The 22,432-nt window shown below is 40.0% G+C and overlaps 1 protein-coding gene across 15 annotated transcripts in view; it reads left to right on the forward strand.

Moving 5' to 3' along the window:
* The window catches only part of DEUP1 (deuterosome assembly protein 1), a 143,732-nt gene that overhangs the window by 52,365 nt on the left and 68,935 nt on the right, over positions 1 to 22,432 (forward strand). For all 15 annotated transcript variants that reach the window (XM_086383230.1, XM_086383229.1, XM_086383239.1 and 12 more), the window contains 2 exons: positions 2,123 to 2,365; positions 15,313 to 15,458. In XM_086383230.1, coding sequence (XP_086239356.1) covers positions 2,123 to 2,365; positions 15,313 to 15,458 — 389 coding nt within the window. The remainder of the gene's footprint in view (positions 1 to 2,122; positions 2,366 to 15,312; positions 15,459 to 22,432) is intronic.

Raw genomic sequence — 22,432 nt, forward strand, 5'->3', positions numbered from 1 at the left:
TAAATGCTGGAGAGGGTGTGGAGAAAAGGGAACCCTCTCACTGTTGGCGGGAATGCAAACTAGTACAGCCACTATGGAGAACAGTGTGGAGATTCCTTAAAAAACTGGAACTAGAACTGCCATATGACCCAGCAATCCCACTGCTGGGCATACACACTGAGGAAACCAGAATTGAAAGAGACACGTGTACCCCAATGTTCATCGCAGCACTGTTTATAATAGCCAGGACATGGAAGCAACCTAGATGTCCATCAGCAGATGAATGGATAAGAAAGCTGTGGTACATATACACAATGGAGTATTACTCAGCCATTAAAAAGAATACATTTGAATCAGTTCTAATGAGGTGGATGAAACTGGAGCCTATTATACAGAGTGAAGTAAGCCAGAAAGAAAAACACCAATACAGTATACTAACACCAATACAGTATACTAACTTTCTATATATGGAATTTAGAAAGATGGTAACAATAACCTGTATACAAGACAGCAAAAGAGATACTGATGTATAGAACAGTCTTTTGAACTCTGTGGGAGAGGGAAAGGGTGGGATGATTTGGGAGAATGGCATTGAAATATGTATAATATCATATATGAAACGAGTCGCCAGTCCAGGTTCGATGCACGATACTGGATGCTTGGGGCTGGTGCACTGGGACGAACCAGAGGGATGGTACGGGGAGGGAGGACGAAGAGGGGTTCAGGATGGGGAACACATGTATGCCTGTGGCGGATTCATTTCAATATATGGCAAAACCAATACAATATTGTAAAGTTTAAAAATAAAATAAAATTTAAAAAATATATTAGTACTGTAAAAAAAACAAAGTTTATTCACGCTAGTAAGATGCTGTTTTGTTTGTTTCTTATATACTTCTTTTTCATTCTTTCTTTAAGTTACTTGAATATGTTATACGTGTTCCCTGAATTCACCAGCACAAAATAATCTGACAAAAGTGCTAACCTCATCCTCTACTCCATTCTTATCCATTTAATACAAACACTAAACAGCTAGGTGTTTATCTTCACATAATTTTTCTTTTGTTTGTACACATATGAAAATCTTTTTGGATGGAAATTATATATGTTTCTTTTTAAAAATTCGCCTTTTTACTTAATAAGCTATGGATAGCCTTTTGAGTTATTGCTTAATTATATTTCAGAGTATTTAGTATATATATGTGTGTGTATATACATATATATATATCATATACACCATAGTATATAGTAGATATACCATAATTCTTTCAAACATTTCTTTATTAATGAACACTCAGGTTGTTCCCAGTTTTCTGCTGTTACACAGTATTGTAACAAATGTCCTTGTATAAACATCTTTAAATACCAATACTCTCATTTTGTTAAATAAAAATCTTGGAAATGTTTGTTGAGCCAAAGGGTATGTTCCTTCAAATTTATAATAAATATTAGATTGTTTTATTTAAAAAATTATAGCAATTTACAATTCATGAACAGCCAAAGACGACTACTGTCCTGCCACCATGGAATATCAGTCTTTTGATTTTCACCAGCTTGAGAAACTGATAGTTATGTTGGCTTGCTTTGCTTTATGTTTCTCTGGCTGCTTGTAAGGTTGAGCATCTCTTTATGTGTTTCTTAGCCGTTTTCATTTCCTGTTCTGTGAATTGCCTGTGCACAAACTTTGCCCACTTTTCTTTTCTGGTATTTGTCTTTTTCTTATGATGTATAGAAGTTTTTGTACTTCGGGAATTACATGTGTTATATGTGTCGACAGCTTTTTTCTACAATCCAGATTTGTTTATTTTGTTTATTTTTGGTCATATAGACATTTTCAACTATTGTTAAATTAAATCCATACTTTTTTCCTCTTTTTCATATCTTCTATATTTTATTTTTTGCTGAATAAGAATTTTCTACCCTACTCTGCATCTTTGCTCTGAGATTATAGAAATACGACTTCTCTTTACACCATCTGAAATTGAGGTTTTAGAATAAATACAAGTCTGAATTATGAAGGACAGAGCTTCGTTACTTAATAATATATTTAAAGATTTTTTCTAAATTTTTTCTGTCACTCTTGAACTTTATATATAAGCTTAGATATTCCCCGCTTCACTGACACAGGTTTCAAATTTCTCAGAAACAGGCACAAAGTTACCACACTCAGCTAAATGGTAAGAAACAAAGCATAGAAGACAGCAGCCCTGAAATTCCGCGGCTGGTATGTGAACCGGATGCGACTTGCGAAACCAGTGAAAGAGATGAATTCATTATTGAAAAATTAAAGTCAGCTGTGAGTGAAATAGCACTAAGCAGGAATAAGTTACAAGACGAAAATCAGAAGCTCTTACAAGAACTGAAAATGTACCAAAGACAGTGCCAGGTAAAGATTTATTTATTTTTCAACTGATACTGCCCTGGGTTATACAAATGATGACTCAATAGGTATATGGATTAAAAAGGTAATTTTTTTATTACACATGTAAATTCAGTTCACATTTCCTCTTTATAAGTAATTCTTACTTGATGAGTGAATTTAGTGATCCTGTGCGTACTGTCCCCCGCTAGGTGCTCTTGGGATCTTCAGCAATGCAGTAGGAATTACCAGCGCAGTAGGTCAGGAGTCTCTCACAGACCTCTGTTCCTAAACACCGTGGCTCTTTAGCCACTCCACACCCTCTGAACCCACTGTTCATTCTGTGACCCTTGTGCCTCTGACTCTCAGGAAACCCTTAAGGGTTTGACCCTCTAATCACCTCGGTGAAAGGCATGCAGATCACTCCCTGTGATTTATCACTGTTAGGTTTATCATCAGTTCAGTTCAGTTCAGTTGCTCAGTCGTGTCCAACTCTTTGTGACCCCATGAATTGCAGCACGCCAGGCCTCCCTGTCCATCACCAACTCCCAGAGTTCACTCAGACTCACGTCCATCGAGTCAGTGATGCCATCCAGCCATCTCATCCTCTGTCGTCCCCTTCTCCTCCTGCCCCCAATCCCTCCCACCATCAGAGTCTTTTCCAATGAGTCAACTCTTCGCATGAGGTGGCCAAAGTATTGGAGTTTCAGCTTTAGCATCATTCCTTCCAAAGAAATCCCAGGGCTGATCTCCTTCAGAATGGACTGGTTGGATCTCCTTGCAGTCCAAGGGACTCTCAAGAGTCTTCTCCAACACCACAGTTCAAAAGCATCAATTCTTCGGCGCTCAGCCTTCTTCACAGTCCAACTCTCACATCCATACATGACCACTGGAAAAACCATAGCCTTGACTAGACGAACCTTTGTTGGCAAAGTAATGTCTCTGCTTTTGAATATGCTATCTAGGTTGGACATAACTTTCCTTCCAAGGAGTAAGCGTCTTTTAATTTCATGGCTGCAGTCACCATCTGCAGTGATTTTGGAGCCCTGAAAAATAAAGTCTGACACTGTTTCCACTGTTTCCCCATCTATTTCCCATGAAGTGGTGGGACCGGATGCCATGATCTTCATTTTCTGAATGTTGAGCTTTATGGATATGATCAATGGTTTTTCCAAGGATTAATTTTTTTAACTCAAACATCTTTCTTTTTTTATTTTTATCTCTCTCCTGGAACCACTAAGGTTATGTAGCATTCGTTAAAATTGTTCATCACCAACTTCTTGCCTAAGTGTGTGCTTGATATTCGTGGCTGTCCCAGTCATTTGAGATGTTCCATGGTTTTCTCTCTCAGTCTCCATCAGATCTCCCGCCTGCAAACGTTTGGCCTCTTCCTACCGATTCCTCCGTGTCAGCCCATTTCTGAGTCCCACTCTCTTCCCCCTCAGGTGGAGATCATGGCTCCTGGTCACCGCCTGAGCACTTCTCTAAGATACTCCGCCTCAGGCTCTTCTTCCAGGGCCATTTCTCAGTGTTTGGTCGACTGCCTCCCTCCTCCTGCCGCACTGTCTGTGAGATGACACGTGGGCCTCATCCTAGCCCTTCTTTCTCCACATCCATCTTCTATGTCCCCCGTCCCCAGGCTGGCAAGGAGTCGAACACAGACTCCCAGCTTCTCCTGCCCTGCGGCATTTCTCAGAGATGCTCCCCACCCCAAAATCCGGCTCCATTGGAGGAGGGGGTGTTATTCTAATGCACAGGAGAAAGCAGATGTAAACAAGCAAGCCCAGCTAAACCACAAATACTAAATGCTGAGGAACTCATACATTTTCTAGAAACAGAAAAGACATTGATGCTGTTTTCTCTGACTTCTCTAGAAGGTAAATGAGACAAGCACCTCCTCTTCTGCTCTAGAGCTCATCTGGTGTTCAGCTCACTGTCAGCCTCGCAGTGCTGGCGGAGCTGGGTTTGCGGTTCAGGCAGTTCTCACGGGCTTCCCTTCACCCGGGGCCTGCTTCCCCTTTGTCTCCCGGGATAGGAGCCACCGGTCACGCCTCTGGCTCTGCATTAAAGGCAACTTATATTTACATCTTTGTAGCTGTCTTTGTCAGAGAAGGCAATGGCACCCCACTCCAGTACTCATGCCCGGAAAATCCCGTGGATGGAGGAGCCTGGTGGGCTACAGCCCATGTGGTCGCTAAGAGTCTGACACGACTGAACAACTTCACTTTCACTTTTCACTTTCATGCACTGGAGAAGGAAATGGCAACCCACTCCAGTGTTCTTTCCTGGAGAATCCCAGGGACATAGGAGCCTGACAGGCTGCCGTCTATGGGGTCGCACAGAGTCGGACACAACTGAAGGGACTCAGCAACAGCAGCAGCAGCTGCTTTTGTACTGGTTGGATCCTGCACCAGGGTCACAGTCAATAAATGAAATTGGTTTTCTGGGTATTACCTGAATATTCTCCCCTTGTTCTCAGACTGAGGACTTCTCTTTGCCCCTTCTTGAGGTCTTTTTGGCTCTGGTCCCTAGGAATCTGTTTTCTGCTCCAACCTATTTTGTTCTGTTTTCATTGGTTTGCCTGAAACATATTTCTTCTGTAGCTCTAGTTATGAAGCTTGGTTCTACTTTTTAGTGAGATCCTGATTCTTCAAGAACATTAATTCCTTTTAATCTCTCCAAAAAGAGTTCTGTTTGGATTTATTACAGCCCAAGAACATTGTCTTTTATAGACAGAGATTCAGCTTTTGGTTCTTGGCTCACATGTGGAATAGAAATCTCTATTCCTGCCCAGTGTTCTAGGAAGAGGTTCTGTTCCCCTTTCATGGCAGCGTGACTGACTTTCTCTATAATGCTTTCCTTCATCAACCCCACTTTTCTCCTTCTCAGAACTTCATCTTTTATACTTTTCCAAGAAGTACACTGGAGAATCTTGTTAAAAGAAAGAAGGCTGCAAATGGAGGAAGTGTGTGCATTGAGAAGCATTAATAAATTAACATTCCCGGTCCAGATCACAACCCCTGCTGTCTCTGCGTGAGCACCGTAAGCCTGTGCTGCTCACCCTGTCACACTCGGGCTCCTGTGCACAAGTGAGAAAGTGCAGCCTGAGAGTGAATGCATTGCCGGAAGGTAGAGGACGTCACCTCCTGATGGCCAACGCCATGGTATCCATCCTTTAGCACGATTGTCATATTGATTGACCCTTCTAATGCATGATATGACTCATCCCTCACCCACGATTTTTACAGACTTGCAGGGTGGGAGTGGGGAGCTTACCTGAGGCTCGATCCCGCCTTTGCGTATGCCGGGGAGCCGGTGAGGCATTCCGCTCTTACCTGTACTCCTGAGAAGGCTCTGTAGGTTGTCTGGGCTAAGGAAGGTCCATGTTAGCAGGAATAGAGACACAGATGTAGAGAACAAACTCCTGGACCCTGCAGGGGAAAGGGAGGGTGGGATAAACTGGGAGAGGAATGTTGCCGTATATACAGTACCACGTGTAAGATAAACAGCTGGTGGGAAGCTGCTGTGTAGCTCACGGAGCTCAGCTTGGTGCTGTGATGATCTGGACAGATGGGATGGGTGTGGTGGGGAGAGAGGCTCAAGAGGGAGGGGCTCCAGTATACATATAGCTGGTTCACGTTGTTATACAGCAGAAACTAACAGCCTTGTAAAGCAATTATATTCCAATAATAAAATTTCTTAAAAAATGAAAGTTCATGTCACCCACTTTGACTTTTCTTTATAAATATTTATTAATGTACTTAATTTATTAACATTCCTAAATATATACCAACAGAATAAAAACCCAACTACTCATAGAAGTCAAAATAATTATAAAATATTTTGATTGATACTTATACTAAAGTTTATAAATATAACTATCTTAATTTCCTAACTGTTCTGAAAGAAAGGTGTTAGTTGCTCAGTCCTGTTTGCCTCTTTGAGATCCCGTGGACTGTAGCCCGCCAGGCTCCTCTGTCCATGGGATTCTCCAGGCAAGAATACTGGAATGGGTTGCCATTCCCTTCTCCAGGGGATCTTCCTGACCCTGGAATTGAACCCAGGTCTCCTGCATTGCAGGAAGATTCTTAACCATCTCAGCCATGAGCCACCAGGGAAGCTGATGTTCCTTTAAATCAGTGATTCTCTACTGAGGTGATTTTGCTTCCCCAGTGACACTTGGCAATACTTGTCATATGTTAGTGCTCCACAATACAGTCTTTGGTTATCACTACAGGGAAGAGGGGTGTTATTGGCATTTAGTGGGTAGAGGTTTGGGTTGCTGCTAAACATCTAAAACAATCTCACAATGTACGAGACAAACCCCACAACAAAGAATTATACAGACCAAATTGTAAATTTTGCTGAGGCTGAGAAACCTTGCTTTAAATTTTGAAATGTTATTTTTCTCATAGACTTCACCAGTAATTCTCTAAGTGTACTTGTGATGTTTTCCAGAGTTAATGATAAATTTTGCTGTGACTGGGTTTTATTTATTTATAATCCACCAATTTCTATGGTTAAGTTTCCCAAAATTAGTTTTACAGATTTTTGTTCATGTAAAAACTAATTTATTTATCCTTGGATCTAAGAGCATTAGTAAATTTAAACATCTCCATTGTATACTTTACAAGGGATTGACTTGTTTAAAAAAAGCAATTCAAATTATTCTGGATTAAGTTTCACACACCAAAAAGTGTTATAGTTCTAATGAAAAGACTTTTGAGAAATAATTTGCTTCAAAACCTTCAAGATGTCTAAAAATTTTATAACTAAACAGATGGGCCTTAAACTTGTTTTACAAAAATTATGTTTTACCAAATGGGAATAATTAGAGGTGAATGATCACTATAACCAGTGCGTGTTTTTAGAAACAAGTTTCTCGTCTCTTTTTGAGAAACTGTCATGTGTTAGTGCTCCGCATCTTGCACATACATTTAAAAAGACAACCGTTTCAGCCCGCAGTACTGTCACTTACTGTATATAAAATTCTCTTTCGTTTACAACGCACTTTAATGCCAGCTGCATCTGAATTTCCACAGAATCACATCTTCTCACTTGTCTTTCTACAACCTTGAAATGTGTCAGCAGACACATCTATTCCATTACATGTATTTATTTTCTGTGCTGCACTACACTCACATTTTGAAAGTGTGCAATATTTCCCATTGGTATTCAATGACAGAAATAAATTGTTCTGTATTTTTTCTAATATCTATGCCAAAAAATATGACCTTTCTTTGCTTGTTAATGTGTCATTAAGCTATTAGAGCCGCACAGTCCTATAGAAATATAATACACAAATGTAACTTAAACTTTACTAGGAGAAGGCAATGGCACCCAACTCCAGTACTCCTGCCTGGAAAATCCCACGGACGGAGGAGCCTGGTGGGCTACAGTCCATGGGGTCGCTAGGAGTCAGACACGACTAAGCGACTTCACTTTCACTTTTCACTTTTCACTTTCATGCATTGGAGAAGGAAATGGCAACCCACTCCAGTACTCTTGCCTGGAAAATCTTATGGACAGAGGAGCCTGGTGGGCTGCAGTCCATGGGGTCGCTAAGAGCCAGACACGACTGAGCGACTTCACTTTGACTTTTCACTTTCATGCATTGGAGAAGGAAATGGCAACCCATTCCAGTGTTCTTGCCTGGAGAATCCCATGGACAGGGGAGCCCTGATGGGGTGCCACGTATGGGGTCGCACAGAGTTGGGCATGACTGAAGCGACTTAGCAGCAGCAGTAGCCACATTAAAAAATGTCATAAGAAATGGGTAAAATTAATATATAATAGTAATAAATTTTATTCAGCACAACACATATCCAAAGTGTTATCATTTCAACATAAAATCAATGTCAAAAAATTATTAATGAGATATTTTACATTTCTTTTCATAATTAGCCTTCAAAATCCAGTGTATATGTTACACTTGCAGCACATCTCAATTTGGATATTAAGTATCACCGGGAATACCTGATCTGTATTTAGATTTTATAAAATTTACAGTTAAAATTTTAGACTTGCATACACACACAAGTTGTTCCAAGTAAACTTGACAGTGTTCCAATAACTGAATCAAGTACCAAAGAATCGTTTTCCTGAATATTTGCATCCACATTGGCAAATAATTGATTTGACTTTTTATACAAAAGCATGCTAATTTTAAAACTACATCTAAGTTAAATCCCCAATTCTTGTGTCAACCCAGTACTATTGACTTTGAATTCAAAGGGATATTACATAAGTCAAAAAAGCAACTCAATTTATCAATAGCAATAAAGCTTCTTTTCTTATACTCTATAGTAAATTTATAAGGCTGTCAATTAAAAACTTTCACATATTCCTACATGTTAGAAAAACGTGTCGAATCATTATTTATTGTAAGTTTCAGGTTTAACTTCTCTTTTCTGTGTCTCTGGATCACAAATAAGCCTTTTATCCCTTAATGATATCTCCAAATGTGACGCTTTTAGGTATTATTGTCTAATGACAGTACATAAATGACTCATTATTATCAGATTTTATAGAATTTTTGTCAGTTGTCACCCATGGTGATACTACATTTTGCTGGTCTGGAGTTAGAGCCCTCTTGTGACCCCTCTTCCCCAAGGAAGGCAGGCCCACTCCTCTACATGCAGTTTCACGTTCGATTGCTCCCTGGTGGCAAATTTGCAATGCAGGGAGCCCAGAGAATACCTTCTTAAATTGGGTAAAGTAATGCATGACATCCACATAAAGTTTATTTCAGTTCAGTTCAGTTCAGTCAGTCAGTCGTGTCTGACTCTTTGTGACCCCATGGACTGCAGGACACAGGCCTCCCTGTCCATCACCAACTCCCGGAGTCCACCCAAACCCATGTCCATTGAGTCAGTGATGCCATCCAACCATCTCATCCTCTGTCGTCCCCTTATCCTTCTGCCCTCAATCTTTCCCAACATCAGGGTCTTTTCAAATGAGTCAGTTCTTCGCATCAGGTGGCCAAAGTACTGGAGTTTTAGCATCAACATCAGTCCTTACAATGAACACCCAGGACTGATCTCCTTTAAGATGGACTGGTTGGATCTCCGTGCAGTCTCAAGGGACTCTCAAGAGTCTTCTCCAACACCACAGTTCAAAAGCACCAATTTTTCGGCACTCAGCTTTCTTTATAGTCCAGCTCTCACATCCATACATGACCACTGGAAAAACCATAGCCTTAACTAGACGGACCTTTGTTGGCAAAGTAATGTCTCTGCTTTTTAATATGCTCTCTAGGTTGGTCATAACTTTCCTTCCAAAGAGTAAGCGTCTTTTAATTTCATGGCTGCAGTCACCATCTGCAGTGATTTTGGAGCCCAAAAAAATAAAGTCTGACACTGTTTCCACTGTTTCCCCATCTATTTCCCATGAAGTGATGGGACCGGATGCCATGATCTTAGTTTTCTGAATGTTGAGCTTTAAGCCATCTTTTTCACACTCCTCTTTAACTTTTATCAAGAAGCTTTTTAGTTCTTCTTCACTTTCTGCCATAAGGGTGGTGTCATCTGCACATGTGAGGTTACTGATATTTCTCCTGGCAATCTTGATTCTAGCTTGTGCTTCCTCCAGCCCAGCGTTTCTCATGATGTACTCTGCATATAAGTTAAATAAGCAGGCGGACAATATATAGCCTTGACGTACTCTTTTTCCTATTTGGAACCAGTCTGTTGTTCCATGTCCAGTTCTAACTGTTGCTTCCTGACCTGCATACAGGTTTCTCAAGAGTCAGGTCAGGTATTCTGGTATTCCCATCTCTTTCATAATTTTCCACGGTTTATTGTGATCCACACAGTCAAAGGCTTTGGCATAGTCAACAAAGCAGAAATAGATATTTTTCTGGAACTCTCTTGCTTTTTCCATGATCCAGTGGATGTTGGCAATTTGATATCTGGTTCCTCTACCTTTTCTAAAACCAGCTTGAACATCTGGAAGTTCACGGTTAAATAACCACAGCTGAAGCCTGGCTTGGAGAATTTTGAGCATTACTTTACTAGCGTGTGAGATGAGTGCAATTGTGCAGTAGTTTGAGCATTCTTTGGCATTGCCTTTCTTTGGGATTGGAATGAAAACCGACCTTTTCCAGTCCTGTGGCCACTGCCGAGTTTTCCAAATTTGCTGGCATATTGAGTGCAGCACTTTCACAGCATCATCTTGCAGGATTTGAAATAGCTCAACTGAAATTCTGTCACCTCCACTAGCTTTGTTCGTAGTGATGCTTCCTAAGGCCTAAAATTTGTCTATTTGCTAATCTCTTATTTCATATTTCTTTTGTTTATTTTGGAATTGTATCTCATCTGAAAAATCTGCACTGTTTGAGATAGGAACTTTATTAAATCATCTATTTGAATATATTTTCCTACTTATTTCCAAATAAGCTAGGAATATCTGGGGCTAGTAATATCTTTAGGTCTCCTGGAAAACAATATATTATATTTAAGACTTTGGTTAAAAAAACTGTTTATATGGGACCTTATATGTCCTATACTGTCTATACAATTATAATTCTAAGCTGTGAAATTTTGGATAAGAATTAATAAAACATATCCATATGAAAGCTTATACATAAATTTCATAACAGCATTTTTCATAATAGCTAAAAAGATAAAATATCCAATTGTCTATCAACTTAGGAACAAACAAAATGGTATATCTATACAGTTAAGTATTATTAGCCAATAAAAAGGAATGAAGTACTTTACATGCTGCAACATGGATGAACCTTGAAAGCCGCATATTGTATGATTCTATTTGTCTGAATTGTGCAGAATAGGTAATTCCGTAGAGACAAAACATACATTAGTGGTTTCCCGGGCTGAGAAGGAAGGGAAAATGAGGCGTGGCTGCTGATGGGTTTGTGATGGAAATACTCTGGAATTAAATCGTGGTGATACTTGCACAGCTTTGTGAATATGCTCAAATCCACTGAACTCTACACTTTAAGGGTGAATATTATGATATATCGATTATATTTGAATGAATGTTATTGATGTATAAAGAATTATTAAATGACTTTTTGAAAATATCAATAGTGTTGTTTATGGTCTTTATTCAGTTTAGTTCAGTTGCTCAGTTATCTCCAACTCTTTGCAACCCCATGAACTGCAGCATGCCAGGCCTCCCTGTCCATCACCAACTCCCAGATCCATGAGTCTGGGTCCACCCAGATCCATGTCCATTGAGTCGGTGATGCCATCCAGCCATCTCATCCTGTGTCGTCCCCTTCTCCTCCTGCCCTCAATCTTTCCCAACATCAGGGTCTTTTCAGATGAGTCAGTTCTTAGCACCAGGGGGCCAAAGTATTGGAGTTTCAGCTTCAACATCAGTCCCTCCAGTGAACACAGGACTGATCTCCTTTGTGATGGACTGGTTGGATCTCCTTGCAGTCCAAGGGACTCTCAAGAGTCTTCTCCAACACCACAGTTCAAAAGCATCAATTCTTTGGCACTCAGCTTTCTTTATAGTCCAACTCTCACATCCATACATGACCACAGGAAAAACCATAGCCTTGACTAGACGGACCTTTGTTACCAAAGTAATGTCTCTGCTTTTCAATATGCTGTCTAGGTTGGTCATAACTTTCCTTCCAAGGAGTAAATGTCTTTATTAGCAGTGCCCTAAGAGCAGCCCTGCCCTCATCTTTACCAATAAACTGCAGGTTTGTTTTACTTATTTTTCATGAAAAAATTATTTTTGAGTCTTAAATGTTCTACCTAGACTAGTAGACAAAAGATTTGAATTTTTCCATTGCAGAATCTGCCACTTATGAGCTGTGTAACTTTGGGCCAACCCTGGCCCTCAATTTGCTCATCTGTAAAAATGGAAATTTTTACAATTGTTGACCATTACCAGATGGTCAACACTGAAATCAGATTGATTATATTCTTTGCAGCCAAAGATGGAGAAGCTCTATACAGTCAGCAAAAAGAAGACCGGGAGCAGACTGGCTCAGATCATGAACTTATTGCCAAATTCAGACTTAAATTGAAGAAAGTAAGGAAACCCACTACAGCATTCAGGTATGACCTGAATCAAATCCCTTATGATTATACAGTGGAAGTGAGAAGTAGATTTAAGGGATTAGATATGATAGAGTGCCTGATGAACTATGGACGGAGGTTCGTGACATTGTACAGGAGACAGGGATCAAGACCATCCCCATGGAAAAGATGCAAAAAAGCAAAATGGCTGCGTGGGGAGGCCTTATAAATAGCTGTGAAAAGAAGAGAAGCGAAAAGCAAAGGAGAAAAGGAAAGATATAAGCATCTGAATGCAGAGTTCCAAAGAATAGCAAGAAGAGATAAGAAAACCTTCCTCAGCGATCAATGCAAAGAAATAGAGGAAAACAACAGAATGGGAAAGACTAGAGATCTCTTCAAGAAAATTAGAGATAACAAGGGAACATTTCATGCAAAGATGGGCTCAATAAAGGACAGAAATGGTAGGGACCTAACAGAAGCAGAAGATATTAAGAAGAGGTGGCAAAAATACACAGAAGAACTGTACAAAAAAGATCTTCATGACCCAGATAATCATGATAGTGTGATCACTGACCTAGAGCTAGACATCCTGGAATGTGAAGTCAAGTGGGCCTTAGGAAGCATCACTACGAATAAAGCTAGTGGAGATGATGGAATTCCAGTTGAGCTATTTCAAATCCTGAAAGATGATGCTGTGAAAGTGCTGCACCCAATATGCCAGCCAATTTGGAAAACTCAGCAGTGGCCACAGGACTGGAAAAGGTCAGTTTTCATTCCAATCCCAAAGAAAGGCAATGCCAAAGAATGCTCAAACTACTGCACAATTGCACTCATCTCACACGCTAGTAAAGTAATGCTCAAAAAAGCCAGGCTTCAGCAATACGTGAACCGTGAACTTCCAGATATTCAAGCTGGTTTTAGAAAAAGCAGAGGAACCAGAGATCAAATTGACAACATCTGCTGGATCACGGAAAAATCAAGAGAGTTCCAGAAAAACATCTATTTATGCTTTATTGACTATGCCAAAGCCTTTGACTGTGTGGATCACAATAAACTGTGGAAAATTCTGAAAGAGATGGGAATACCAGACCACCTGACCTGACTCTTGAGAAACCTGTATGCAGGTCAGGAAGCAACAGTTAGAACTGGACATGGAACAACAGACTGGTTCCAAATAGGAAAAGGAGTACATCAAGGCTGTGTATTGTCACCCTGCTTATTTAACTTATATGCAGAGTACATCATGAGAAACGCTGGGCTGGAAGAAGCACAAGCTAGAATCAAGATTGCTGGGAGAACTATGAATAACCTCAGATATTCAGATGACACCACCCTTATGGCAGAAAGTGAAGAAGAACTAAAAAGCCTCTTGATGAAAGTGAAAGAGGAGAATGAAGAAGTTGGCTTAAAGCTCAATGTTCAGAAAACTAAGATCATGGCATCTGGTCCCATCACTTCATGGGAAATAGATGGGGAAACAGTGGAAACAGTGTCAGACTATTTTTTAGGGCTCCAAAATCACTGCAGATGGTGATTGTAGCCATGAAATTAAAAGACACTTACTCCTTTGAAGGAAAGTTATGACCAACCTAGATAGCATATTGAAAAGCAGAGATATTACTTTGCGAACAAAGGTCCGTCTAGTCAAGGCTATGGTTTTTCCTGTGGTCATGTATGGATGTGAGAGCTGGACTATAAAGAAAGCTGAGTGCCGAAAAATTGGTGCTTTTGAACTGTGGTGTTGGAGAAGACTCTTGAGAGTCCCTTGGACTGCAAGGAGATCCAACCAGTCCATCCTAAAAGAAATCAGTCCTGTGTGTTCATTGGAAGGACTGATGTTGACACTGAAACTCCAGTGCTTTGGCCACCTGATGCACAGAGTTGACTCATTGGAAAAGACTCTGATGTTTGGAGGGATTGGGGGCAGGAGGAGAAGGGGACGACAGAGGATGAGATGTCTGGATGGCATCACTGACTCGATGGACATGAGTTTGAGTAAACTCCTGGAGTTGGCGATGGACAGGGAGGCCTGGCGTGCTGTGATTCATGGGGTCCCAAAGAGTCAGACACAACTGAGCTACTAAACTAAACTGAACTGAAAAATGGCAGTAGATTTGATGACTGATTCACTGCAGGCCATCTCGAACCTTCTCCACTCTCAGAAATTCCCTTTTCAAGGCCCACTTCCACCTCTCCTTCCACTGGCATTGCCTTTGTCCTTCACAAGGAAAATACAAGCCAACAGATGTCCGCTCTCCTACCCCTCCTTCCAAATGCGTGTGTCTCCAGTCCATCTTCCTCCCTTCCTTCCTGTTGAAAGGGCAGCGGGACTCTCTTCTCCTTTAGGCCACTCTTTCACTTGTGCTTTGGGACCCACCTCACCCACCTTCTCTGGACCCTGACAGCATCAGTGTTAGCCCTTCTCTGTCCCACTGGATCCTTCCCAACAGCTTCTAAACTTGCTCAGGCCTCTGCTATTATCCAAATGAAACATGGGGCTCACAGGATTGCTGGTGTTTCTAGTTACCAGCTAAAGTAGGGCTACTGTTGGGCAATAAAGGAACCATAAACCACAGTTTATAATTCACGTTGTTGGCCAGCTTTGAAATTAGGTTTTTCTTGGCCATTCGCAATTATTTGCATTAATCCAAATTTTAGGCATTGGTACTCATGCTTTTATGTTTCCCTCTTTCATGTAGTATGGCCATATGTGGATGATTCTTTGTCTTTATTACTAGACTGTGAGCTTGTGAGGACAGATCCTGTGTCTGTATCCTCAGGGCTGAGCAGAGTTAAGAGTTCAGTAAGTATTTGTTGAATAAATGAATGAAATTCTGTAAAGCTAAGCCAGCAAAGGACTAGGTATCAGGTCATTTGAAATTAGGATGCTTCATATATATTAAATATTTTAAAATGTATTGCATACATCATGATATCCAAATGTGAGCATTGAAAAATTTTGATGTTTTTATTTAGGCCATGGAAGCAGGACTCTCAGAAGTGAAAAGTGAGTTACAGTCACGTGATGATCTCTTGAGAATTATAGAAATGGAACGATTGCAGTTGCACAGAGAACTGTTAAAACTAGGAGAGTCCCAAAGTACTCAAGAAAATAAGAAAAGGTATTTTTATATTCAGCAACCTGAGAAGAACTGTTCAAAACATGATGCTTAAATATTTTTAAGAGTTTTATGTTTGAAATTGGAATTAAAAGTCTGTTTTGTATTGTTATGCTATTAATTATAAGGTATTATTAGATATTAAAAATAAAGGTAGTGATTATTTTATCTTCAAAATCTATGTCTTTACTTACCTGGAATATTATAGCATGTTCTGATATTATGGATACTTATGAAGTCAAAGACTTTCTTAGAACATTTATTCTTCAGAATATTGTATGAACAATAGTATCAGTTCAGTTCAGTTCAGTCACTCTGTCGTGTCCGACTCTTTGCGACCCCATGAATCGCAGCATGCCAGGCCTCCCTGTCCATCACCAACTCCCGGAGTTCACTGAGACTCACGTCCATCAAATCAGTAATGCCATCCAGCCATCTCATCCTCTGTCGTCCCCTTCTCCTCCTGCCCCCAATCCCTCCCAGCCTCAGAGTCTTTTCCAATGAGTCAACTCTTCCCATAAGGTGGCCAAAGTACTAGAGTTTCAGCTTCAACATCATTCCCTCCAAAGAAATTCCAGGGCTGATCTCCTTCAGAATGGACTGGTTGGATCTTCTTGCAGTCCAAGGGACTCTCGAGTCTTCTCCAACACCACAGTTCAAAAGCATCAATTCTTCGGCGCTCAGCCTTCTTCACAGTCCAACTCTCACATCCATACATGACCTCTGGAAAAACCATAGCCTTGACTAGACGGACCTTTGTTGGCAAAGTAATGTCTCTGCTTTTGAATATGCTATTTAGGTTAGTCATAACTTTCCTTCCAAGGAGTAAGTGTCTTTTAATTTCATGGCTGCAATCACCATCTGCAGTGATTTTGGAGCCCTAAAAAATAAAGTCTGACACTGTTTCCACTGTTTCCCCATCTATTTCCCATGAAGTGATGGGACCGGATGCCATGATCTTTGTTTTCTGAATGTTGAGCTTTAAACCATCTTTTTCACTCTCCACTTTCACTTTCATCAAGAGGCTTTTGAGTTCCTCTTCACTTTCTGCCGTAAGGGTGGTGTCATCTGCATATCTGAGGTGATTGATATTTCTCCCGGCAATCTTGATTCCAGCTTGTGTTTCTTCCAGTCCAGCGTTTCTCATGATGTACTCTGCATATAAGTTAAACAGGGTGAAAATATACAGCCTTGACATACTCCTTTTCCTATTTGGAACCAGTCTGTTGTCCCATGTCCAGTTCTAACTGTTGCTTCCTGACCTGCATACAGATTTCTCAAGAGGCAGGTCGGGTGGTCTGGTACTCCCATCTCTTTCAGAATTTTCCACAGTTTATTGTGATCCACACAGTCAAAGTCTTTGGCATAGTCAATAAAGCAGAAATAGATGTTTTTTCTGGAACTCTCTTGCTTTTTCCATGATCCAGGGGATGTTGGCAATTTGATCTCTGGTTCCTCTGCCTTTTCTAAAACCAGCTTGAACATCAGGAAGTTCACGGTTCACGTATTACTGAAGCCTGGCTAGGAGGATTTTGAGCATTACTTTACTAGCATGTGAGATGAGTGCAATTGTGTGGTAGTTTGAGCATTCTTTGTCATTGCCTTTCTTTGGGATTGGAATGAAAACTGACCTTTTCCAGTCCTTTGGCCACTACTGAGTTTTCCCAAGTTCTAGCATATTGAGTGCAGCACTTTCACAGCATCATCTTTCAGGATTTGAAATAGCTCCATTGGAATTCCATCACCTCCACTAGCTTTGTTCATAGTGAGGCTTTCTAAGGCCCACTTGACTTCACATTCCAGGATGTCTGGCTCTAGGTGAGTGATCACACCATCGTGATTATCTGGGTCGTGAAGATCTTTTTTGTACAGTTCTTCTGTGTATTCTTGCCATCTCTTCTTAATATCTTCTCCTTCCGTTAGGTCCATACCATTTCTGTCCTTTATCGAGCCCATCTTTGCATGAAATGTTCCCTTGTTAGCTCTAATTTTCTTGAAGAGATCTCTAGTCTTTCCCATTCTGTTGTTTTCCTCTATTTCTTTGCATTGATCGCTGAAGAAGGCTTTCTTATCTCTTCTTGCTATTCTTTGGAACTCTGCATTCAGATGCTTGTATCTTTCCTTTTCTCCTTTGCTTTTCACTTCTCTTCTTTTCACAGCTATTTGTAAGGCCTCCCCAGGCAGCCATTTTGCTTTTTTGCATTTCTTTTCCATGGGGATGGTCTTGATCCCTGTCTCCTGTACAGTATCACAAACCTCATTCCATAGTTCATCAGGCACTCTATCTATCAGATCTAGGCCCTTAAATCTATTTCTTACTTCCACTGTATAATCATAAGGGATTTGATTTAGGTCATAACTGAATGGTCTAGTGGTTTTCCCTACTTTCTTCAATGTAAGTCTGAATTTGGTAATAAGGAGTTCATGATCTGAGCCACAGTCAGTTCCTGGTCTTGTTTTTGTTGACTGTATAGAGCTTCTCCATCTTTGGCTGCAAAGAATATAATCAATCTGATTTCGGTGTTGACCATCTGGTGATGTCCATGTGTAGAGTCTTCTCTTGTGTTGTTGGAAGAGGGTGTTTGCTATGACCAGTGCATTTTCTTGGCAAAACTCTATTAGTCTTTGCCCTGCTTCATTCCGTATTCCAAGGCCAAATTTGCCTGTTACTTCAGGTGTTTCTTGACTTCCTACTTTTGCATTCCAGTCCCCTATAATGAAAAGGACATCTTTTTTGGGTGTTAGTTCTAAAAGGTCTTGTAGGTCTTCATATAATTAAATATTAGCTCTATACTATAAACAATCAGTGTTTATAAATAAGATTTACTACATGTTTTTCAAATGTTTTTATGTTGATGGTCTTAAGCGTCAACTTTTCACTCATAAATGTTTTATTTATTTTGGCCTCCAAACTCATCACCTTGTCAGTTCCATTAAGAGTTTTGTTAGGGCAGATGTTTTATCCTCTTTTAAAGTCAGGAATTGTGTAGCATATAACCACAAAGGAAATGGCACTGCTGAGGATTATTAAATGTCTATATTTGTGAATAAGACTGTTCTAACTATTCCCTGCTGTTCCAATTCTCAGTAGACCTTGAGTCCTTCTCACATCTGAAGGCTAATGCCAGATCAGTGATAGGACTTTAGAAACTGAATGGCCAAAAGATGATGGATATTTATTGAAAGATGATTACATTGTTTTAAAGTGTTAGTTGCTCAGTCATGTCTAACTCCTTGTGACCCCATAGACTGTAGCCCACCATGCTCCTCTGACCATGGGATTCTCCAGGCAAGAGTACTGGTGTGGGTTACTATGCCCTCCTCCAGGGGATCTCCCTGACCCAGGGATCGAACTGGGGTCTCCTGCACTGCAGGCAGGTTCTTTACTATCTGAGCCACCAAGGGAAGCATTATTTTTTCAAAGCTGTAGGACCTGCTAGCATTCCTTTGAGGTCTTCAAATGGCAAATTAATATTCCCCAGAGTAACCTCTTGTCCATCTAACCAAGAGTGGTAGAATGCCTATTAGCCAGTACGAGCTTTAGAGTGGTCAGATATACAAGCTATATGTCATCACCACTGATCATTAATAAATCCACTGGAAATATATTATGTGCAAGACACTGTTCCGGTGTGGTGAGTTGGTGAAAAATGTCTTCACATATGGAATGTATATGCCTAAGAAATTTCCTATAAACATAAGAAATTTCCAAGAATAGCAAACCATTCAGCCCATGTATAGCTTTGGTTTATGAAGAGCATTATAGGTATTTTCTCTGGAGCTGTATCTCACACAGTCAATTTTTAATTCCAGACATGGCCAACTTTCCTTGAATATATGATTTAATCTAAAATCTTACAGTTATTTGCATATTTGGCCAATACAACTCTTCTGTTATGCCTGCTTACATTTTCTATTTAAGCTGGTATATATTTTGGTCTCCAAATTACAGCCTTCTCATTTGGAGGATAGTCTTCAGTTCTAGTATTCTGAGATTCGATGAAAAATAGGTATTTAACTTTTCACAGCTTCTGTTGTATTTTAGACTTCGGGCATAGTCTTCTCAGCCTTCATCTTTCCCATTGAAAATTTCTAATCCTTTTAGTTTGTGTTCATTTGAACATGATTCTGTCCTCTTTATCGTTTTTTTTTTTTGTTTGAATTCTGTTTGTTTTTTACAGTTGTATTAGGGTGAAGCAGCCAAGGCTACTGAGTGTAAACACACAATAGTTTTATCACAGTAGCCTTGTAGTGTTTTTATTTATTTTCAAAACTTTTCTCATTAATGCCAAGATTTTGTTAGCTTTTTCTTTTCTTTACTTATAGAAGCATCTTGGGATGACATGTTCTGAGAGTTATTAAAAATAATTCCTACATTCCTTTCTTACATGATAAATGATAGTTCCTTTGTGTCTTTATGTTAACATGATTATTATTTTCTTCTTGAACTTGTCCACATTAAAGCTTGATGTTTATTCCACTCACTCACTGAAATTTATAAGATCATTATGAGGTTTTTACCATTCAGTTCAGCATTCCACTCCCTGAATTGCTTGGAAAGAATTAACAATAGGAAATTTCATTTTTCACCATTTTAAAATCATAGCAAAGAAGACAAATTTAAGATTGATCCTAAAATAATGTTTTAGAATACTGGATAAAATGCTCACAATATATTACTGAGGGGAAACAAAAGGGGCCTGAAAAGCAGTGTGTACAGTACATGCTAATTGTATGGGAAACATGTGTTTATACACATATGCATAGACAAAAAGACAGTATACACAAAAATGCTGACAGTGGTTTTCCCTAGATGACATCTTATCGCAGTATATATGCTCTGATAAACTATGTTTTCTACAGAGTTAATATGTATATTTGATGACCAAAAAAAGTAGTCCAGTCCAGACACATGCACCTCAAGGATATCACTATTAATTTATACCTTTTATTTTTTTAACTTTTTGTTTTATATCGGAGTATAGCCAGTTAACAATATTGTGATAGTTTCAGGTGGACAGGAAAGGGACTCAGCCATACATAAACATGTATCCATATACACTCTGCTATATTAAAATGGATAGCCAACGAGATCCTACTGTATAGGACAGGGAACTCTGCCTGAATGGGAGAGGAGTACAGGGGAGAATGGATACATGTATAATTTATACATTTTAAAAGAGCCCTTTATTTTCCATCTTTTCATTAGTTATTTCTCTCATCTCTCAGATTTTGTTTTGTTTGTATGTGTGGCTTAAGTTTCTGATTTGTGGAACTATTTTAAAAGCTGTTTGGAAATGTAAAATCATGCTCAGTTACAGGTAGGTACATTCCTCAAAACCCCAGACACTATCAGGTTAGCCCAGCAATAGTGGAAAGCATGCTGTGTTTCTTGCATGGTTATCTTTATTTTTTTTAAAGTTTTTTTAAATTAATTAATTTATTTTAATTGGAGGCTAATTACTTTACAATATTGCATTGGTTTTTGCCAAACATTGACATGAATCAATCACAGGTGTACATGTGTTCCCCATCCAGAACCCCACTCCCACCTCCCTCCCCATTCCATCCATCAGGGTCATCCCAGTGCACCAGCCCTGAGCACCCTGTCTCACGCATCGAACCTGGACCGGTGATCTGCTTCACATATGATAATATACACATTTCAACACTACCCTCTCAAATCATCCCACCCTCGCCTTCTCCCACAGATTCCAAGAGACTGTTCTGTACATCTGTGTGTCTTTTGCTGTCTCACATACAGGGTTATCGTTACCATATTTCTAAATTCCATGTATATGCGTTAGTATACTGCATTGGTGTTTTTCTTTCTAACTTATTTCACTCTGTATAATAGGCTCCAGTTTCCTCCACCTCATCAGAACTTGATTCAAATGCATTCTTTTTAATGGCTGAGTAATATTCCATTGTGTATATGTAGCACAGCTTTCTTATCCATTCATCTGCCAATGGACATCTAGGTTGCTTCCATGTCCTGGCTATTGTAAACAATGTTGCAGTGAACATTGGCGTACACATGTCTCTTTCAATTCTGGTTTCCTCGGTGTGTATGCCCAGCAGTGGGATTGCTGGGTCATATGGCAGTTCTATTTCCAATTTTTTAAGGAATCTCCACACTGTTCTCCATAGTGGCTGTACTAGTTTGCATTCCCACCAACAGTGTAAGAGGGTTCCTTTTCCTCCGCACCCTCTCCAGCGTTTATTGTTTGTAGACTTTTTGATAGCAGCTATTCTGACCAGCGTGAGATGGTTGGTACCTCATTGTGCTTTTGATTTGCACTTCTCTGATAATGAGTGATGATGAGCATCTTTTCATGTGTTTGTTAGCCATCTGCATGTCTTCTTTGGAGAAATGTCTGTTTAGTTCTTTGGCAGCATGGTTATCTTTATTTTTCATGTTTCAACGATTTTTTATTTTACCAATCTCCCTGATGTGGAAGTGAACATTACCTGTTTCTAGTTCTCCAAATTTCCTGTGGAAATTGTACTTTTCATACTAGTTCCTGCCTTTCCTCTCTGGTGCCCATGCTGCTGCTGCTGCTGCATCACTTCAGTCGTGTCCAACTCTGTGTGACCCCATAGATGGCAGCCCATGAGGCTCCCCTGTCTCTGGGATTCTCCAGGCACGAACACTGGAGTGGGTTGCCATTTCCTTCTCCAATGAATGAAAGTGAAAAGTGAAAGTGAAGTCACTCAGTTGTGTCCGACCCTGAGCGACCCCATGGACTGCAGCCCACCAGGCTCCTCCATCCATGGGGTTTTCCAGGCAGGAGCACTGGAGTGGGGTGCCATTGCCTTCTCTGTCTAGTGCCCATATGTGGTTGCTATTCCATTTTATAAATTGAGCAGCTGAAGAATAGACTATTTGAGCTTTCTCTGGGCAGGCTGTCAGATTTAATCATTTTGGATCACTTTTATGGAGTAGTTGCTCCCCTTGGACATATCCTGACATAGTT

The sequence above is a fragment of the Bos grunniens genome, chromosome 29 (genome assembly GCF_055505025.1).
Source record: "Bos grunniens cultivar Pamir isolate PY7600 chromosome 29, Bosgru_T2T1.0, whole genome shotgun sequence".
Taxonomy (NCBI): domain Eukaryota; kingdom Metazoa; phylum Chordata; class Mammalia; order Artiodactyla; family Bovidae; genus Bos; species Bos grunniens.